Source organism: Bacillus rossius, chromosome 2, assembly GCF_032445375.1.
Source record: "Bacillus rossius redtenbacheri isolate Brsri chromosome 2, Brsri_v3, whole genome shotgun sequence".
Taxonomy (NCBI): domain Eukaryota; kingdom Metazoa; phylum Arthropoda; class Insecta; order Phasmatodea; family Bacillidae; genus Bacillus; species Bacillus rossius.
This window is the reverse complement of record NC_086331.1, coordinates 13,553,719-13,573,512: the sequence shown is the minus strand read 5'-3', so window position 1 is coordinate 13,573,512 and position 19,794 is coordinate 13,553,719. Positions and strand designations below refer to the sequence as shown.

General features: G+C 44.5%; 1 protein-coding gene across 2 annotated transcripts in view; it reads right to left on the bottom strand.

The window, feature by feature from the left end:
• LOC134529114 (phospholipid scramblase 1-like) overlaps window positions 1-19,794 on the bottom strand; it is an 86,251-nt gene that overhangs the window by 62,005 nt on the left and 4,452 nt on the right. The window contains exon 3 of one of the 2 annotated variants that reach the window (XM_063362868.1): window positions 717-755. The exons of the other annotated variant lie outside the window; for it this stretch is intronic. Coding sequence (XP_063218938.1) covers window positions 717-755 — 39 coding nt within the window. The remainder of the gene's footprint in view (window positions 1-716; window positions 756-19,794) is intronic. 2 annotated transcript variants of the gene reach the window in all.

Here is a 19,794-nt window from a genome sequence, read left to right as displayed (position 1 = left end):
ACTTAAGTTTAACATAATTATGTGTTTTCTAAATAATTCTGGCTTGGAATAAAAATAAATGCATTTAAAATGACATAACTCAGTAAAAAAAAGTTTATTAAAAATATCCTAGGTATATTATGTCTTAAAAAGAAGCATCAAAAATAAATATGTACAGTTAAATTAGTTTTGTCGTAATATTTTCCATGCACCAATCGCCTTAAGGTGTCTGGCGATCTGGTTTTTATCACTAGTGTTCTCTAGCGGGTAATAAGTGAAGCAAGATGGCAATCGACACTAGCACGCTCTGGCAGACGAAAAGAGAAACCAACATGGCTGCCATTATGGTGACCAATATGGCTGCTGTGATGTACAACTGTGGGGAGTAATATACGTATTGGTAGATAATATTGGGAAGCCAGCTTATTGGCAAATTTTGTGGAGACATTCTGGTCGTTGTCAGCCCACAGTGTTCGTCTGCGCTGTCAATGATTTTTTTTCCGACTAAATTCAAATTCCCTGTGCTGTCGAAGTTTTAACATTTCACATAAACTGGGTTTTTCTTGTTCTCCGTGTGTTTATGTAATCATCTTTGTTGTCCATTCTTAGATAAATATTTTTCCTATGACATCCAATGTAAACAGGAATGGCTTAGTCCATGAACTTGTTTTATTATCAATTTCCCGCACTGCAAAAATCGTTCAAAGAACGTATTTTCACCAAAAATATTTACTTACTTGTTGAAACTGGTATTGGTCGCCGAATGCCAGAATCTTCTAAAAAGAAAAAGAAAAAACAAATTACTACCTTACTATTTAACTTAGTCCAAAATAAAGCTCCAGAGTTCTAAAAATATGCACATATTACTTATAGATACTTGAACCCAATGTTAACTACACTAAAAAGCGACTGCTTTAAGTTTTACATCTCTAATATCTATAATTTAAAAATTTTAAATAACTTTATTTCAAAGTTAGTGTAAAATAGTCAGTGTATTGTTTCCCCATGGTGTTATTTATATATTCGTATAAACCTGAATAAACTGATCACAATACGTTCTTAGGTGACACTTGTAACTCAAAATATAAATAATTTATATATCGTTATATGATCTATATATAATTGGTTCTGCTGTTAAGTGAGCTAATAATTTTTTTTAGGAAAAAAATGTGAGTGAAAAAATAATAATATTTCCATTTTTGCACATGATTCAATGGGGTTTGTCGGGTATGAAAATTGGTTGTCATAGTGGGTAATCTTTGATGTTAATTAAGTAGGATAATCTGTAAAAAACGTTTTTTGCGTAAGATGATAAATGCGTAGGAAAATAAGATTCAAAGAAGTTATTTTCAGTGAATAATTTGGGATACGAAGAAAATCAAACGTAATGACAAACTGGTCATGACCTGCTCGTTTTCAACGGCCGTGGGTGAAAGAAGATAGGGGTAGTAACATACATGGGCTCAACCACTTTCCCGTTTCATAAATTTGGGACTTTATTTGTTTCTCGTATCCAATTGGAGCTTGTAAAAATTTCAAAAAATTTCAATTATATTTTTAAGACCAATGTTTGCAGAGGAAAGGGATTATCGCTAAGGGCAGACATTTTTCGCGGAAAGATCTGAACACATATTATACTGCAACAAGGTATACCCGCGCCTATGGTTTCTTCCTTGTGATTGGCGGCCGTCTGCGAGAGAAGTTGTCGCCTTGTTTGACCGAGCCACTCAGGACGCGTTTACTTCCACACTGAATCACTGTGACTGGTGTTACAATCGATATGTACCTGGGATAAACTCACCCAATCACGAAACACAAACGGTGCTACAGTGTTTCAACTTTCATCTAGTCTCGAAATCTTTTCGCGAAATCTGCATGCCCCTAATTATCGCCGTTCATACATCATACTGCCATCCGGGGTCTTCAGTGTGCATGAGATCAGAAACCGATGTTTCCACGACTCACTTTGTGCACGTTATTTTAGATGCGCTCCACACTTTTGAGGGAACACTTGGATCAACAGGCGGGGTGCGTGGCTTGTGGTATGAAAGAGACACATGGGTGGAGTCACAATTATTTCGCGAATTCATTTTACTTCAGGTTGGACTCAACGTGTCTATACACCGGCAAGACTTTTAAAAGTGCTCATTGGTTGATGGCAAGGTCACATCGCTTGGCTGACCTTTTCTTCTCCTTGTTCATAACAGAACAACACAGACTTAACAAATACAGATGAAAAAAATCTTTACAATTGGATAGCATTCTAGTAGTAATATTTAAACTTATTGCCTGTGGATGGAGATTGTCAGTCCGCCATCTTGTATTGTGACGTCACGGTGGCTGTTTTGATGTCAAATTTCTTCAAAATTCCTCATAATTCATAGAAATTTTCTTAATTTGAGAGAAAAATTACCTTCTTCCCCCCCGCCCCGAATTTCTAGCTTAATAATTAGAGAATTCCAAGATGGCGCCCAATTGGCAAGATTGTTGACGCCACAGTAATAAATAATTCCTGCACTCCAGTGGTCAAAATTTAAACTAATATATCGGTAGTATACTCTAGCAGATGAAAACAATATGTCGGATCCAAGATGGCAACTTTCAGCATGCGAAAACAAATTGCTGTCATGACGTCATGCTGACTGACGTAATATCTGCCTTGGCAATACTGGTGGGAGGTCAGTCTGTCGGTGGCTTGTGTGGAGGAAGCATCCGTCATCAATTTTAAACGATCGAACTCGTCGGGTTCGAACCAATGACTCCATGATAATTTTTTAATTAAATATTTATTAATAAAATTGTTTATACATTTTAACATTATTTCCAGTAAAATCGGATAATATTACAGATTTTCAATATGGCGGCCAGTTTTCAAAACGTTGGAATTTTTATATTAAAATATTAATAATTAAATTTATAATTAATTAAAAAAAATTCCCACTAAAATCAAATTATAATAACAACGGATTTTCAAGATGTATGCCGTAAAGGAAATTGAAACGTTTCTAGAATCTAAGTTAGTGGGTGTGATGTAAGCATTAATTTATATTTTTTGGATTTTTTTTAAATTAATGATTTCGAGTTTACGATCAAGGTCAAGGTTATGACTTCGGCGGCTTAGGGTGGCTTGCTTTTAGGACTCTTAAGCCTCTTTTAGGAATTTTGGTTCTTTCAAAGTCAAAAGTCTTTTTAAGCATTCCAAATTTCAAATTTTCAAATTTTTGAATTTTTCTGGAATAAAAACGGGAAATATTCCCTAAAAAGAGAATTTTTCTCTCAAAATACGGAAATTTATAGGAATTTTGAGGCATTTTTTCGCGGAAATATCTGAACGTCTACTAGATTGCAACAAGGTGTACCCGCACCTGTGGTTTCTTCCTCGTGATTGGCGGCCGTCTGCGAGAGAAGTCGTCGCCTTGTTTGATCGAGCCACTCAGGACGCGTTTGATTTCGCATTGAATCACTGTGATTGGTGTTGTTACAATCGATATGTACCTGGGAGAAACTCTCCCAATCACGAAACACAGACGGTGCTACAGTGTTTTAACTTTCATCTAGTCCCGAAATCTTTTCGCGAAATCTGCATGCCCCTAAGAATGGCTCTTTCCCCAATTTGTAGAGGGTGAACCTGTAAACTTTATTTGGCTACAGGATGAAGACTCTCCCCATTGTAATCTCTTTCTAAGAGAGTGGCAGATCGTCGAAGTCCCTGACCGTTGAATTGGTCGTAAGGTCGAGCCGACAGAGCTAATTGTCGTTGGCAATCACGTTAATCTGACTTAACGCCATGCGAAATTTTCCTTTGGGGCTTTATAAAAGGTTGTGTCTACGTTTCGCGGTCAACTAGTGATTTTCCAGAGTTGAGACACAGAATTTAAGAGGATGTTGCTTCCATTACTCCGGACGTGTTAACCAAAATGTGGGAAGAATTGGACTTTAGGTTGGATGTGTGCCGTGTAACTCAAGGTGCACGTATTGAACATTTGTAAAAAAAATTATGTTAGTTTACCTTCAATTTTATGTATGATTTGCTGTAAATATTCTAAATTAAACTGTTATAAGTAGTTGGAAATAGGGGGTTCAAGCACAGGCGCAGGAGCCAGGAGCCCGCCATCTTGGATGACGTCATCGGCGGCCATCTTGGATGACGTCATCGGCGGCCATCTTGGATGACGTCATCATGACCTTTGACCTTGACCTTTGACCTTGCTAATCTATGCCAATCTATGCCAATTAGTATGCCAATCTATGCCAATCTATGCCAATTAGTATGCCAATCTATGCCAATTAGTATGCCAATCTATGCTAATCCATATGCTAATCTGTATGCTAATCTATGCTAATCTGTATGCCAATCCATGCTAATCCATCCGCCATTTTGTATTTCTAGAAATTTCCACCAACTTCGAATCATGACGTCACCGTTGCACTTTGTGTCACGGACGCCATCTTGGATTCGAATTTTTTTTTTTCGAACTTTGAAATTCGATGTAAACATCAACCGCCATCTTGTTTTCGTCTGCTGGTGGCCGCCATCTTGTTTTCGTCTGCTGGTGGCCGCCATCTTGTTTCGTCTGCTGCAGGCCGCCATCTTGTTTCCGTCTGCTGGAGGCAGCCATCTTGCGACGTCATATAGTTCTGTTGGTCGCCACCAGATAGCAGCAGGGATTATTTTATTTTTTTTCTTTAACTAAAATAATTTCAGTGCCGAGGCTGGGATTCGATCCATGGGACGTGAAAACGTCCAGTGTAACAACCTAATATAGTATGTAAAAACCAAATAAAGTTTTAGTATTTGTTTTGATGTAGTGATGTATTTATAGTGCAAATTCTTTACTTTGTACCAAATGTGAATCAGCCAATGGCTTAGAAGCTATATTTCTATGACATTACTAAAATATTAACCTAACATTTTGAAACACTTACATACTATGTAAATAGGCATATGTTTGTATAGGTATTTATTTTTGCTTAAACGACTTAAATCAAGCTGTAAATACTTCCTACACACAAACATTAACATTACTGAGCTGATTCAACATTTAATGTTAAACAACAAAAAAATAATAACGAAATAATTTGATTCAACATGGTGTCGAAATAACGTCACAATTAATTTCTTGAGTCTAGATGGTGAATTGTTGCGCTGAAAAGTCTAATGCTTGCTGGTTTTCGTTTTACTGTGTTCCACAAAATGTTTTAGCGGAAAAAGTAAGCAAACAATAGCCGTTCTAGGATAACTGACCCTGGCTTTTCACCATTTCTATTGTTACTTCATTATCAATTAAATTTGATATTTATTTTGATCATATATGTAAAAATAATTGTCAATTTGTATAAACCAGCATGTTATTACCAAAATAATATACTTCGAAGCTTCAAATGAGCATTGGATAATAAATACACGTACCCTTACTTTTAAATTGTTAACGATCAGTCAAAAAGTGGGGTAAACACTTTGAAAATGTTTGAGCGATACGCATGATACATCACTTGAAATTTTAAGACCAATATGGAAAAAAAATTCAAAAGTAAATAAAAAATGTTTGTGTACTCAGTACACACTTTAGAAGTTATACTTCTATGACATTACTAAAATAAAACCTGAAACATTTAAAAACACATATTTTAACAATAAGTATATGTATATTTGTTTTGCTTAAACGACAGAAAACTGTCTGTAAATACTTATTACAAACAAACCTTAAACTTATCGAACTTATTCTATATTTAATAAGATTTAACAGTCAAAATATCATAATGAAATTAATTTTATTTTTCATGGCATCGAATATATTTAGGACACGAATTTGTTGAGTCTCTACAGTTTGACGAATGCTGCGCTATCGCTACATTTCCGTGTTAACTAAGAGTTGAAATGCCAGGATTCTAACGAATTTAAGGTGTCGTTATTTTTTATGACTATGAAGTATAGCATAAAGTATTAAAGGATAGCTGCACTATTATAAAGTTTTATTCTTTAATGTATATGCGTGGTGTAACTTCTGTGATGTTCACGAAAGCAGTATATACGGATCAATCACACGGGTCCGCCATTCTTTAGAGATTTCTGAGAGTTCCACAGATGGCAGCACTATGATGAAACATTTCCATTACATTCTCGAAATTACTCCTACCACATGCCGTGCACCGAGAGCTAAGATGTTTACGTTTGACGCGGAGGACGGTAAGGAATAATCTTGTTCGGGTATACAACACGGGAGATCACAAAGCGACGAGGGATGAAAAAAAAAACCGAGTAAATTGCCGCGGCTGTCACTGTTGCCAGCACTGCGGTGGTCGAGTAGAAGCGGTTTTGAGAATTAGCGGTAATGAATCGAGAGGCGACCGTCTTCAGGGACTGGGGAATTTAGGGTTGGCGGGCTGTAATCACTGCAACGCCAAAGGGTAATTCCTCCGTTTAAAGATACCTGTTAAACCGCGACATAAATTATGAAGCGACGCGACAAAATACTGTGCACCAAAGCACTTAAATTTATCGCAAAAAAAAAACGTGATTTCGAAACGTAAATATCGATCAAAGTATATTCAAAGCATTAAAAAATAATTCTTTACACGCAATTAATTAACACTTGTAGAAGCAGCCATGTTTCTACACATGAGAGAAATAACCGGTAATCGAATGTATCCGTGAACGCCATAATATTACCTAGTTTATTTCCGCAACGTATGCCAACATGTTGCAGTGTTAAGGCAATTTTTTTAAGTTGTTAAAAGGAATGAGTGGTGAATAGAGAATATAAAATCATTTTGCAGAATGAAAATGGCTTGTCATAACATATTCAGAAGGCTGGCCATGCACTTGTTTGTGAGTGTATTGGAGGCCAAAGGGTAAGAACTTGGTTGTAGCGAAATGGGGTATGAACTTAGTTGTAGGGAAGTGGGGTATGAAATTGGTTGTAGCGAAATGAAGATAGGAGATTCTATGAGCAACTGACTTCTTTAGCGTCGTAAAACGAATTTACTTAAATGTAAAAAAGGGTATATAAAAATTTTATGGTGTCCTACCCTAATCAACTGTCTTGTAGTAGCGCCTAGTTGGATATTTTAATTTTTTTTTTCATTAGTGTCAATATATCTCTTTCATTTCAATATATCTATTGCATTTGTTGTTGGATCACAAATTTTCTCACCAGATGTTAATGGGCATGATTTTAAAGTTTGATCACGCAAGTGAAAATAATTATGAAGCATGGCTTTATAACGCTATTAAATAAAATTAATTTCATGTATATTGAGAAAATGCACGCGAACTTAAAATGATAGTAATGACAAGAAATTTGAAATAACAAACATGGCAAGTGAAATAGAGCTTTAAGATCAAAAAATGAATAGGTAGGTTTAAACCTACTTTTAAGGTGGATTAGGCCTTATTACATTCTTAGATTTCTTACATGTTTGGCTATAATTTCTATTTTTAATTATTTTTGGGCATGTTAATGAATAAATCATGTCTCCCAGACCTCCTACGACTTTTTACAACCACATACTTACTAACAGGCTCTATTCAATAAGCGCCGCGAGGAAATGACTTACTATTCCACGCGGGTGACTAACAACAATCATGATAACCACACCAGTTCACAAAAGTTGACTTCAAAAAGTAGCCAAAGCTAAGTACCTATTATGTCATGTCAAGCCACAAAATTTAACGCGGAGGCTTTATTGCAAGCGGTATGAACATATTTGAAATTGCAAGATGGAGAGGCCTAATTTCCCTTGATGTGAAATGAAAACCAATACCTATGCACAGAAATATGCACTGCGGTACTTTAAAGGAAACCACCTCGAGGTCTAAACTCGATCCGGCCATGCTGATTCCAGGCTTTCCATGGGTTTCTCCAGAAATAACACCAGGCAGATGCTGGGAAGAATTATCAGTACAGCTCGTGCTCGAAGACTTTCCAAATAGGTAAACATAATTTGTGTTTCGAAGGAGTCTGGAATGCATGCCATTATTCACACTATAGGAATTATAGAAAATTTAGGGACTTAAAATTTAAGATTTAACCTTGATCTTCGTAGAAATTACACCAGATTCCAACTTCATAGTTTTGTATTTATTTGCAAACAAGGTAAACTCACACGTAAAAGTAAAAAAGGTTTTCGCTGTAGATTCAACAATATTTTGATTTTTTTGTTAATGTAATATTATTATCGTTCATTCATATTTTAAAAAAAAGTGCACTGAGAACCCGTAAAAATACGAAAATTACAGTAAATTTAACAAGATCCGTGGAGAATTTGTAACCAGAGATTTGCAAAAACTTATAGGTGAAATATTTTAAGTGCACCCTGTAACTGCGTTCTCGTTAGTCTCGACAGACCCCGAAGCACAACACACCGACAAAAACACTGAATAAGTTCAAAATACCCAAACGCATGAGATTCGGCCGGAAGGTAAATGTGGTGGCACCCAATGGTCGAAAAGGTTCCAACATTTTGTGTACCTGAAAATAACACGAATTTCGCTGGCCACTACTCATTAATTCTCTCTATAAAAATAATTCAAACAAACTACAATCGGTGGACAGTGAATAACACGGCGTCGGTCTCGTGTGATATTGAGAATCGTCTAGTCCTAATTTTAGAACAACCATAGTTTGATAATACTCTGGGCAAAATAATTTGAGAATCAGACAAAGGTAATAAGATGTTCAATACCAAATCATTGCTGGGTTGTTTCGTGTTCCACATTACCTCCAAATGAGAACACGTCGGTTATCAAGTTCCGCACTTAATTGCGACTCATCGGAGAACAGAAGGTATCTACTCTCGGCGAAACCGCTATCCACGATGTTTCACCGCCCAGTTCCCACTGGCTGTGCGGTGTTCTCTTGTTACTGGGACACACCAGGGCCTACCTGCATGGAGGACACCTGCTTGGAGACGACTACTGACAGTTCCCACTGGCTGTGCAGTGCTCTCTTGTTACTGAGACACACCAGGGCCTACCTGCATGGATGACACCTGCTTGGAGAAAATTACTGACAGTTCCCACTGGCTGTGCGGTGCTCTCTTGTTACTGGGACACACCAGGTCCTACCTGCATGGAGGACACCTGCTTGGAGACGACTACTGACAGTTCCCACTGGCTGTGCGGTGCTCTCTTGTTACTGGGACCCACCAGGGCCTACCTGCATGGATGACACCTGCTTGGAGAAAATTACTGACAGTTCCCACTGGCTGTGCGGTGCTCTCTTGTTACTGGGACACACCAGGGCCTACCTGCGTGGATGACACCTGCTTGGAGACGACTACTGACAGTTCCCACTGGCTGTGCGGTGCTCTCTTGTTACTGGGACCCACCAGGGCCTACCTGCATGGATGACACCTGCTTGGAGAAAATTACTGACAGTTCCCACTGGCTGTGCGGTGCTCTCTTGTTACTGAGACACACCAGGGCCTACCTGCATGGATGACACCTGCTTGGAGAAAATTACTGACAGTTCCCACTGGCTGTGCGGTGCTCTCTTGTTACTGGTGCACACCAGGGCCTACCTGCATAGAGGACACCTGCTTGGAGACGACTACTGACAGTTCCCACTGGCTGTGCGGTGCTCTCTTGTTACTGGGACCCACCAGGGCCTACCTGCATGGAGGACACCTGCTTGGAGACGACTACTGACAGTTCCCACTGGCTGTGCGGTGCTCTCTTGTTACTGGGACCCACCAGGGCCTACCTGCATGGATGACACCTGCTTGGAGAAAATTACTGACAGTTCCCACTGGCTGTGCGGTGCTCTCTTGTTACTGGGACACACCAGGGCCTACCTGCGTGGATGACACCTGCTTGGAGACGACTACTGACAGTTCCCACTGGCTGTGCGGTGCTCTCTTGTTACTGGGACCCACCAGGGCCTACCTGCGTGGAGGACACCTGCTTGGAGACGACTACTGACAGTTCCCACTGGCTGTGCGGTGCTCTCTTGTTACTGGGACCCACCAGGGCCTACCTGCGTGGAGGAAACCTGCTTGGAGACGACTACTGACAGTTCCCACTGGCTGTGCGGTGCTCTCTTGTTACTGAGACACACACGAGGGCCTACCTGCATGGAGGACATCTGCTTGGAGACGACTACTGACAATTCCCACTGGCTGTGCGGTGCTCTCTTGTTACTGGGACCCACCAGGGCCTACCTGCGTGGATGACACCTGCTTGGAGACAATTACTGACAGTTCCCACTGGCTGTGCGGTGCTCTCTTGTTACTGGGACCCACCAGGGCCTACCTGCATGGATGACACCTGCTTGGAGACGACTACTGACAGTTCCCACTGGCTGTGCGGTGCTCTCTTGTTACTGGGACACACCAGGGCCTACCTGCGTGGATGACACCTGCTTGGAGACAATTACTGACAGTTCCCACTGGCTGTGCGGTGCTCTCTTGTTACTGGGACACACCAGGGCCTACCTGCGTGGATGACACCTGCTTGGAGACGACTACTGACAGTTCCCACTGGCTGTGCGGTGCTCTCTTGTTACTGGGACCCACCAGGGCCTACCTGCGTGGAGGACACCTGCTTGGAGACGACTACTGACAGTTCCCACTGACTGTGCGGTGCTCTCTTGTTACTGGGACCCACCAGGGCCTACCTGCGTGGAGGAAACCTGCTTGGAGACGACTACTGACAGTTCCCACTGGCTGTGCGGTGCTCTCTTGTTACTGACACACACACGAGGGCCTACCTGCATGGAGGACATCTGCTTGGAGACGACTACTGACAATTCCCACTGGCTGTGCGGTGCTCTCTTGTTACTGGGACCCACCAGGGCCTACCTGCGTGGATGACACCTGCTTGGAGACAATTACTGACAGTTCCCACTGGCTGTGCGGTGCTCTCTTGTTACTGGGACCCACCAGGGCCTACCTGCATGGATGACACCTGCTTGGAGACGACTACTGACAGTTCCCACTGGCTGTGCGGTGCTCTCTTGTTACTGGGACACACCAGGGCCTACCTGCGTGGATGACACCTGCTTGGAGAAAATTACTGACAGTTCCCACTGGCTGTGCGGTGCTCTCTTGTTACTGGGACCCACCAGGGCCTACCTGCGTGGATGACACCTGCTTGGAGACAATTACTGACAGTTCCCACTGGCTGTGCGGTGCTCTCTTGTTACTGGGACACACCAGGGCCTACCTGCGTGGATGACACCTACTTGGAGACGACTACTGACTGTTCCCACTGGCTGTGCGGTGCTCTCTTGTTACTGGGACACACCAGGGCCTACCTGCGTGGATGACACCTACTTGGAGACGACTACTGACAGTTCCCACTGGCTGTGCGGTGCTCTCTTGTTACTAAGACACACACCAGGGTCTACCAGCATGGAGGTCACCTGCTTGGAGACGACTACTGACAGTTCCCACTGGCTGTGCGGTGCTGTCTTGTTACTGGGACACACCAGGGTCTACCAGCAAGGAGGACACCTGCTTGGAGACGACTACTGACAGTTCCCACTGGCTGTGCGGTGCTGTCTTGTTACTGGGACACACCAGGGCCTACCTGCATGGAGGACACCTGCTTTAAGACGACTACTGACAGTTCCCACTGGCTGTGCGGTGCTCTCTTGTTACTGGGACCCACCAGGGCCTACCTGCGTGGAGGACACCTGCTTGGAGACGACTACTGACAGTTCCCACTGGCTGTGCTGTGCTGTCTTGTTACTGGGACACACCAGGGTCTACCAGCAAGGAGGACACCTGCTTGGAGACGACTACTGACAGTTCCCACTGGCTGTGCGGTGCTCTCTTGTTACTGGGACACACCAGGGCCTACCTGCGTGGATGACACCTGCTTGGAGACGACTACTGACAGTTCCCACTGGCTGTGCGGTGCTCTCTTGTTACTGGGACCCACCAGGGCCTACCTGCGTGGAGGACACCTGCTTGGAGACGACTACTGACAGTTCCCACTGGCTGTGCGGTGCTCTCTTGTTACTGGGACCCACCAGGGCCTACCTGCGTGGAGGAAACCTGCTTGGAGACGACTACTGACAGTTCCCACTGGCTGTGCGGTGCTCTCTTGTTACTGAGACACAAACGAGGGCCTACCTGCATGGAGGACATCTGCTTGGAGACGACTACTGACAGTTCCCACTGGCTGTGCGGTGCTCTCTTGTTACTGGGACCCACCAGGGCCTACCTGCGTGGATGACACCTGCTTGGAGACGACTACTGACAGTTCCCACTGGCTGTGCGGTGCTCTCTTGTTACTGGGACACACCAGGGCCTACCTGCGTGGATAACACCTGCTTGGAGACAATTACTGACAGTTCCCACTGGCTGTGCGGTGCTCTCTTGTTACTGGGACCCACCAGGGCCTACCTGCGTGGATGACACCTGCTTGGAGACAATTACTGACAGTTCCCACTGGCTGTGTGGTGCTCTCTTGTTACTGGGACACACCAGGGCCTACCTGCGTGGATGACACCTACTTGGAGACGACTACTGACTGTTCCCACTGGCTGTGCGGTGCTCTCTTGTTACTGGGACACACCAGGGCCTACCTGCGTGGATGACACCTACTTGGAGACGACTACTGACAGTTCCCACTGGCTGTGCGGTGCTCTCTTGTTACTAAGACACACACCAGGGTCTACCAGCATGGAGGTCACCTGCTTGGAGACGACTACTGACTGTTCCCACTGGCTGTGCGGTGCTGTCTTGTTACTGGGACACACCAGGGTCTACCAGCAAGGAGGACACCTGCTTGGAGACGACTACTGACAGTTCCCACTGGCTGTGCGGTGCTGTCTTGTTACTGGGACACACACGAGGGCCTACCTGCATGGAGGACATCTGCTTGGAGACGACTACTGACAGTTCCCACTGGCTGTGCGGTGCTCTCTTGTTACTGGGACCCACCAGGGCCTACCTGCGTGGAGGACACCTGCTTGGAGACGACTACTGACAGTTCCCACTGGCTGTGCGGTGCTCTCTTGTTACTGGGACACACCAGGGCCTACCTGCGTGGATGACACCTGCTTGGAGACAATTACTGACAGTTCCCACTGGCTGTGCGGTGCTCTCTTGTTACTGGGACCCACCAGGGCCTACCTGCGTGGATGACACCTGCTTGGAGACAATTACTGACAGTTCCCACTGGCTGTGCGGTGCTCTCTTGTTACTGGGACACACCAGGGCCTACCTGCGTGGATGACACCTACTTGGAGACGACTACTGACTGTTCCCACTGGCTGTGCGGTGCTCTCTTGTTACTGGGACACACCAGGGCCTACCTGCGTGGATGACACCTACTTGGAGACGACTACTGACAGTTCCCACTGGCTGTGCGGTGCTCTCTTGTTACTAAGACACACACCAGGGTCTACCAGCATGGAGGTCACCTGCTTGGAGACGACTACTGACAGTTCCCACTGGCTGTGCGGTGCTGTCTTGTTACTGGGACACACCAGGGTCTACCAGCAAGGAGGACACCTGCTTGGAGACGACTACTGACAGTTCCCACTGGCTGTGCGGTGCTGTCTTGTTACTGGGACACACCAGGGCCTACCTGCATGGAGGACACCTGCTTTAAGACGACTACTGACAGTTCCCACTGGCTGTGCGGTGCTCTCTTGTTACTGGGACCCACCAGGGCCTACCTGCGTGGAGGACACCTGCTTGGAGACGACTACTGACAGTTCCCACTGGCTGTGCTGTGCTGTCTTGTTACTGGGACACACCAGGGTCTACCAGCAAGGAGGACACCTGCTTGGAGACGACTACTGACAGTTCCCACTGGCTGTGCGGTGCTGTCTTGTTACTGGGGCACACCAGGGCCTACCTGCATGGAAGACACCTGCTTGGAGACGACTACTGACAGTTCCCACTGGCTGTGCGGTGCTCTCTTGTTACTGGGACACACCAGGGCCTACCTGCGTGGATGACACCTGCTTGGAGACGACTACTGACAGTTCCCACTGGCTGTGCTGTGCTGTCTTGTTACTGGGACACACCAGGGTCTACCAGCAAGGAGGACACCTGCTTGGAGACGACTACTGACAGTTCCCACTGGCTGTGCGGTGCTGTCTTGTTACTGGGGCACACCAGGGCCTACCTGCATGGATGACACCTACTTGGAGACGACTACTGACTGTTCCCACTGGCTGTGCGGTGCTCTCTTGTTACTGGGACACACCAGGGCCTACCTGCGTGGATGACACCTGCTTGGAGACGACTACTGACAGTTCCCACTGGCTGTGCTGTGCTGTCTTGTTACTGGGACACACCAGGGTCTACCAGCAAGGAGGACACCTGCTTGGAGACGACTACTGACAGTTCCCACTGGCTGTGCGGTGCTGTCTTGTTACTGGGGCACACCAGGGCCTACCTGCATGGATGACACCTACTTGGAGACGACTACTGACTGTTCCCACTGGCTGTGCGGTGCTCTCTTGTTACTGGGACACACCAGGGCCTACCTGCGTGGATGACACCTACTTGGAGACGACTACTGACAGTTCCCACTGGCTGTGCGGTGCTCTCTTGTTACTAAGACACACACCAGGGTCTACCAGCATGGAGGTCACCTGCTTGGAGACGACTACTGACAGTTCCCACTGGCTGTGCGGTGCTGTCTTGTTACTGGGACACACCAGGGTCTACCAGCAAGGAGGACACCTGCTTGGAGACGACTACTGACAGTTCCCACTGGCTGTGCGGTGCTGTCTTGTTACTGGGACACACCAGGGCCTACCTGCATGGAGGACACCTGCTTTAAGACGACTACTGACAGTTCCCACTGGCTGTGCGGTGCTCTCTTGTTACTGGGACCCACCAGGGCCTACCTGCGTGGAGGACACCTGCTTGGAGACGACTACTGACAGTTCCCACTGGCTGTGCTGTGCTGTCTTGTTACTGGGACACACCAGGGTCTACCAGCAAGGAGGACACCTGCTTGGAGACGACTACTGACAGTTCCCACTGGCTGTGCGGTGCTGTCTTGTTACTGGGGCACACCAGGGCCTACCTGCATGGAAGACACCTGCTTGGAGACGACTACTGACAGTTCCCACTGGCTGCGGTGCTCTCTTGTTACTGGGACCCACCAGGGCATACCTGCGTGGATGACACCTATTTGGAGACGACTACTGACAGTTCCCACTGGCTGTGCGGTGCTGTCTTGTTACTGGGACACACCAGGGCCTACCTGCATGGAGGACACCTGCTTGGAGACGACTACTGACAGTTCCCACTGGCTGTGCGGTGCTCTCTTGTTACTGGGACACACCAGGGCCTACCTGCATGGAGGTCACCTACTTGGAGACGACTACTGACAGTTCCCACTGACTGTGCGGTGCTGTCTTGTTACTGGGACACACCAGGGCCTACCTGCATGGAGGAGACCTGCTTGGAGACGACTACTGACAGTTCCCACTGGCTGTGCGGTGCTCTCTTGTTACTGGGACACACCAGGGCCTACCTGCATGGAGGACACCTGCTTGGAGACGACTACTGACAGTTCCCACTGGCTGTGCGGTGCTCTCTTGTTACTAAGACACACACCAGGGTCTACCAGCATGGAGGACACCTGCTTGTAGACGACTACTGACAGTTCCTACTGGCTGTGCGGTGCTGTCTTGTTACTGGGACACACCAGGGCCTACCTGCATGGAGGACACCTGCTTGTAGACGACTACTGACAGTTCCCACTGGCTGTGCGGTGCAGTCTTGTTACTGGGACACACCAGGACCTACCTGCATGGAAGACACCTGCTTGTAGGCGACTACTGACAGTTATAGACGACACCCTTCGTCCTGTTGCTTTTTGAAGGCACGTTGCAATGCGTTGCATTATTCCTGTGTGCACCGTAAATAATTTTTTTTGTAAATGCAACAGTAATGTTCATGTTAACTGAGAGATGTTTGTAAATTTGGATGTATACATCAAATCAACTGTATCACTTTAAATAATGTTCGCTGTATAATTAACTGGGTTCACATCTTACCCGGGCAATTATGCTTTGTGTTGTCGCCGTACCTCTAATAGTTAGTTATTAGTAAAACTTCCATGAATAGTTTTCCAGCACTAACTGCGCATATTAAGAAGGACAATTAAACAAAGTAAAGTTAATTTTGAATAGTCGATATCTTTTCAGAGTTGGTTTTGCTATGTTACGAAAAGCCAAGGTACCTACTCTTCTGAACCCGCAAAGACTCAAAGCTCTTTTACATGGTAAAACATTGTACCCCGAGAAACATTTCCCTTGCATTAAAAAACTAACAGCGACAACAACAAAAAATCTCTTGTTTTAGTCACAAAAACCATGCGCAATGCCACGTTTAATCCTTCTGGGAAGTCAGCAGAACAATGGAGTTTGTAAAAACTATGCCATGGACCAATGCCTTAATACAGAACACAAAGAAGGTTATAACCTTTTGACATCTGAGGGTTGGCGATTGGTTTTTTGATGGGTGGGCGGAGGGGAGTGTAGGGAAGTTGGTGACATGGTGTTACACGCGTCTTTACAGACAGTCTCTTTAGGGACCAAAGGTAAGGGACGGCTGAAACAACTCCGAAATGGTTCCACCAGGTGGGGGGTGGAGATGGGGGAATAGGGAAAGAAAATAACTATTCCGGAGCGGACGCTAATGGCAGGGCGCGCGCGTTTTTTTACGACGTCGTAGACCATTGTAGACGACCGAATAACCGCCTCCCTTCATCATCTCTTTGCCCCTTTCCACTGGGTTTATGGACCACGCTGTAGCGACCACGTGACAATGAAGGAAAGGGGGGAGCAAGATTGTAGAGCGTTGGAGAGAGAGAGAGAGAGAGAGACTCTACACAACACCAATATTTTATAAATACTCTATCATATTTAATAAACATACATTAATAAATAATAATAATAATAATATGGCTACAGGTTCCAAACTTATCTCGACTGGTTACACATTGCATAACACTTGTAGGTTTTTAAATTCAAACTTGGCACCATCCGGCGACAATACCTTGAATTAAAGATGGCCGACAGTGGTGCCATCCGGTAGCGACTTTATGAATTAAAGATGGCGATGGTGGCGCGCTCCGGCGGTAACTTTAAGAATTAAAGATGGCGACGGTGGCACACTCTGGTAGCAACACTAGGAACTAAAGATGGCGATGGTGGCGTCATCTGGTATCGATTGTATGAACTAAAATATGGCGACGGTGGTGCCATCTACCAGCCAACTTGAGAACCAAGATGGCGGCGCCTCTGGCAACTAACTTTTGAATTTGGCGCGCGATACTAGCGACATCTACCAGCCAACATGAGAACCAAGATGGCGACGCCTCTGGCAACTAATTTTTGAATTTGGCGCGCGATACTAGCGACATCTACCAGCCAACTTGAGAACCAAGATGGCGGCGTCTCTGGCAACTAATTTTTGAATTTGGCGCGCGATACTAGCGACATCTACCAGCCAACTTGAGAACCAAGATGGCGGCATGCGACACCTGCCTGCCGACTCCCTAACTAATATTTGAATTTGGCGCCATCTGGTAGTCTGTGCTGGAATTAAAGATGGCGATGGTATAATAATAATTTGAATTTCATGCATTTGGGAAGGCAAAGACACCCTCCCCCCTTTTATCATAAAACTTGACGTCAGTACATGGCATATATAGATTATTTATTCCACCATATCCCAATTGGTCTCGTGGTCTAGTGGTCAAGGTGTCCGCCTCGTAACCACGACATCCTGGACGTTTTCACATCCCATGGATCGAATCCCAGCCTCGGCACTGAAATTATTTTAGTTAAAGAAAAAAAAATAAAATAATCCCTGCTGCTATCTGGTGGCGACCAACAGAACTATATGACGTCGCAAGATGGCTGCCTCCAGCAGACGGAAACAAGATGGCGGCATGCAGCAGACGAAACAAGATGGCGGCCACCAGCAGACGAAAACAAGATGGCGGCCACCAGCAGACGAAACAAGATGGCGGCTGATGATTACATCGAATTTCAAAAGTTCGAAAAAAAAAAATTCGAATCCAAGATGGCGGCCGTGACGAAAAGTGCAACGGTGACGTCACGATTCGAAGTTGGTGGAAATTTCTAGAAATATAAAATGGCGGATGGATTAGCATGGATTAACATATGGATTAGCATGGATTAACATATGGATTAGCATGGATTAACATATGGATTAGCATAGATTGGCATACTAATTGACATAGATTGGCATAGATTAGCATAGATTGGCATAGATTGGCATAGATTAGCATAGATTAGCAAGGTCAAAGGTCAAGGTCAAAGGTCATGATGACGTCATCCAAGATGGCCGCCGATGACGTCATCCAAGATGGCCGCCGATGACGTCATCCAAGATGGCGGGCTCCTGGCTCCTGCGCCTGTGCTTGAACCCCCTATTTCCAACTACTGTTATAATATACTAATATACTATGGAAACTGGGACATACTTTTATGGACACTCTGTACTTTGTTGAACCGCTTTCTTTTTATCTTTATAGTATGGAAATTCATCGGCGCACATAGGTCAATATCTTCCATATTTCAGAGATAAATTACAAAGCTATCTTAAGAAATAAGTTTTTTATGTCACAGTTTTTGCAGGAACATTTCAAACGTAATTATTAGAGACCTGCAAAATTCGCGGATTCATTCGGTGATAGGCTAGAATTCAAACACATATACCTCTTGGATAATTGTGCTATTGACTTACTGTTCATCTGGACGAATCTCAACCAGTTATAAACCCTCAACGAAAGAAGGATCGAATCACAGACAAACCAGCTGAGACGACTTCAAGTTGGCAGCCAATGAACTTGCGTTATTTGCCCGAGTGTGCAGGGGTATGTGCAGTCTATCCTGAAGGCCATCGAAACCGCGAATTTTGCTGGTCTCTAGTAATTGTAACTGGGATCTGTGAGTATTTTGTTTATTTTACAGTCGAATATTGCATTTTTTTCATATAGGCTTATAACAAAACAACGCCAACGGAATTTAATCGTAAGAGAAAGGCGAAAAAATTGTAATGAAAAACTATGTTAGACTTATTTAAGTAATTCATGAAAACAAATGTTTAGAGTCCCGGAAATTTCGCGGATTCCTCTGGACTCAGGATAGAATTCAAAGTTATAGGTGTGCTCGACCCATGTTTACTTTCCCATTGGTTGATTTCTTAGCGAGAACATTTTTATCCTTGTTATTTGGCACTACCTGATTCGCTTACTTCTCTATTAGTTGGACATCGTTGGCTCACGGTCGTAGAAGGGCGTGTCCAGATAACTGCGGTCCAATCATGAACATAGTGCGACAGTGTGGAGGTTTGCATTCTAGCTTGCGACTAAATGAATGCGCGAAAATTCCGTGGCTTTACAAATGTTTATTGCTTCTAGTTAGAGAAAATGTTTATGTAAGACAAAATAACTTACAAATTTAGCTTTTATATGGAACGAAAAAATAAGAAGTAATTGTTATTCTTAAAAAAAATTTGGTAGTAAATAAATATTAATTTCAACACTTCTAGTTCATAAATAGAGACCGGAAAAATTCGCGGGTTCAATGACCTTCAGGATAGACTCCAATATAATTTACACACTCGGGAAAATGCCAACTGTTCATTGGCTGCTGACTTGTGAGTCGTCTCGACTGGATGGCCTGTGATTCGACTCTTCTATGAGTGAGGGTCTCTAATTGGCCCTCAGTCCTCCAGATTAACAGTGAACCAATGACAGAAGCAGCACTAAGGTATAATTATTTGAATTTTTGCATAACACGAAATGAAACCGCGAATTTTTCAGGTCTCTATTCATAAACAATTAACTATATTTTGCTG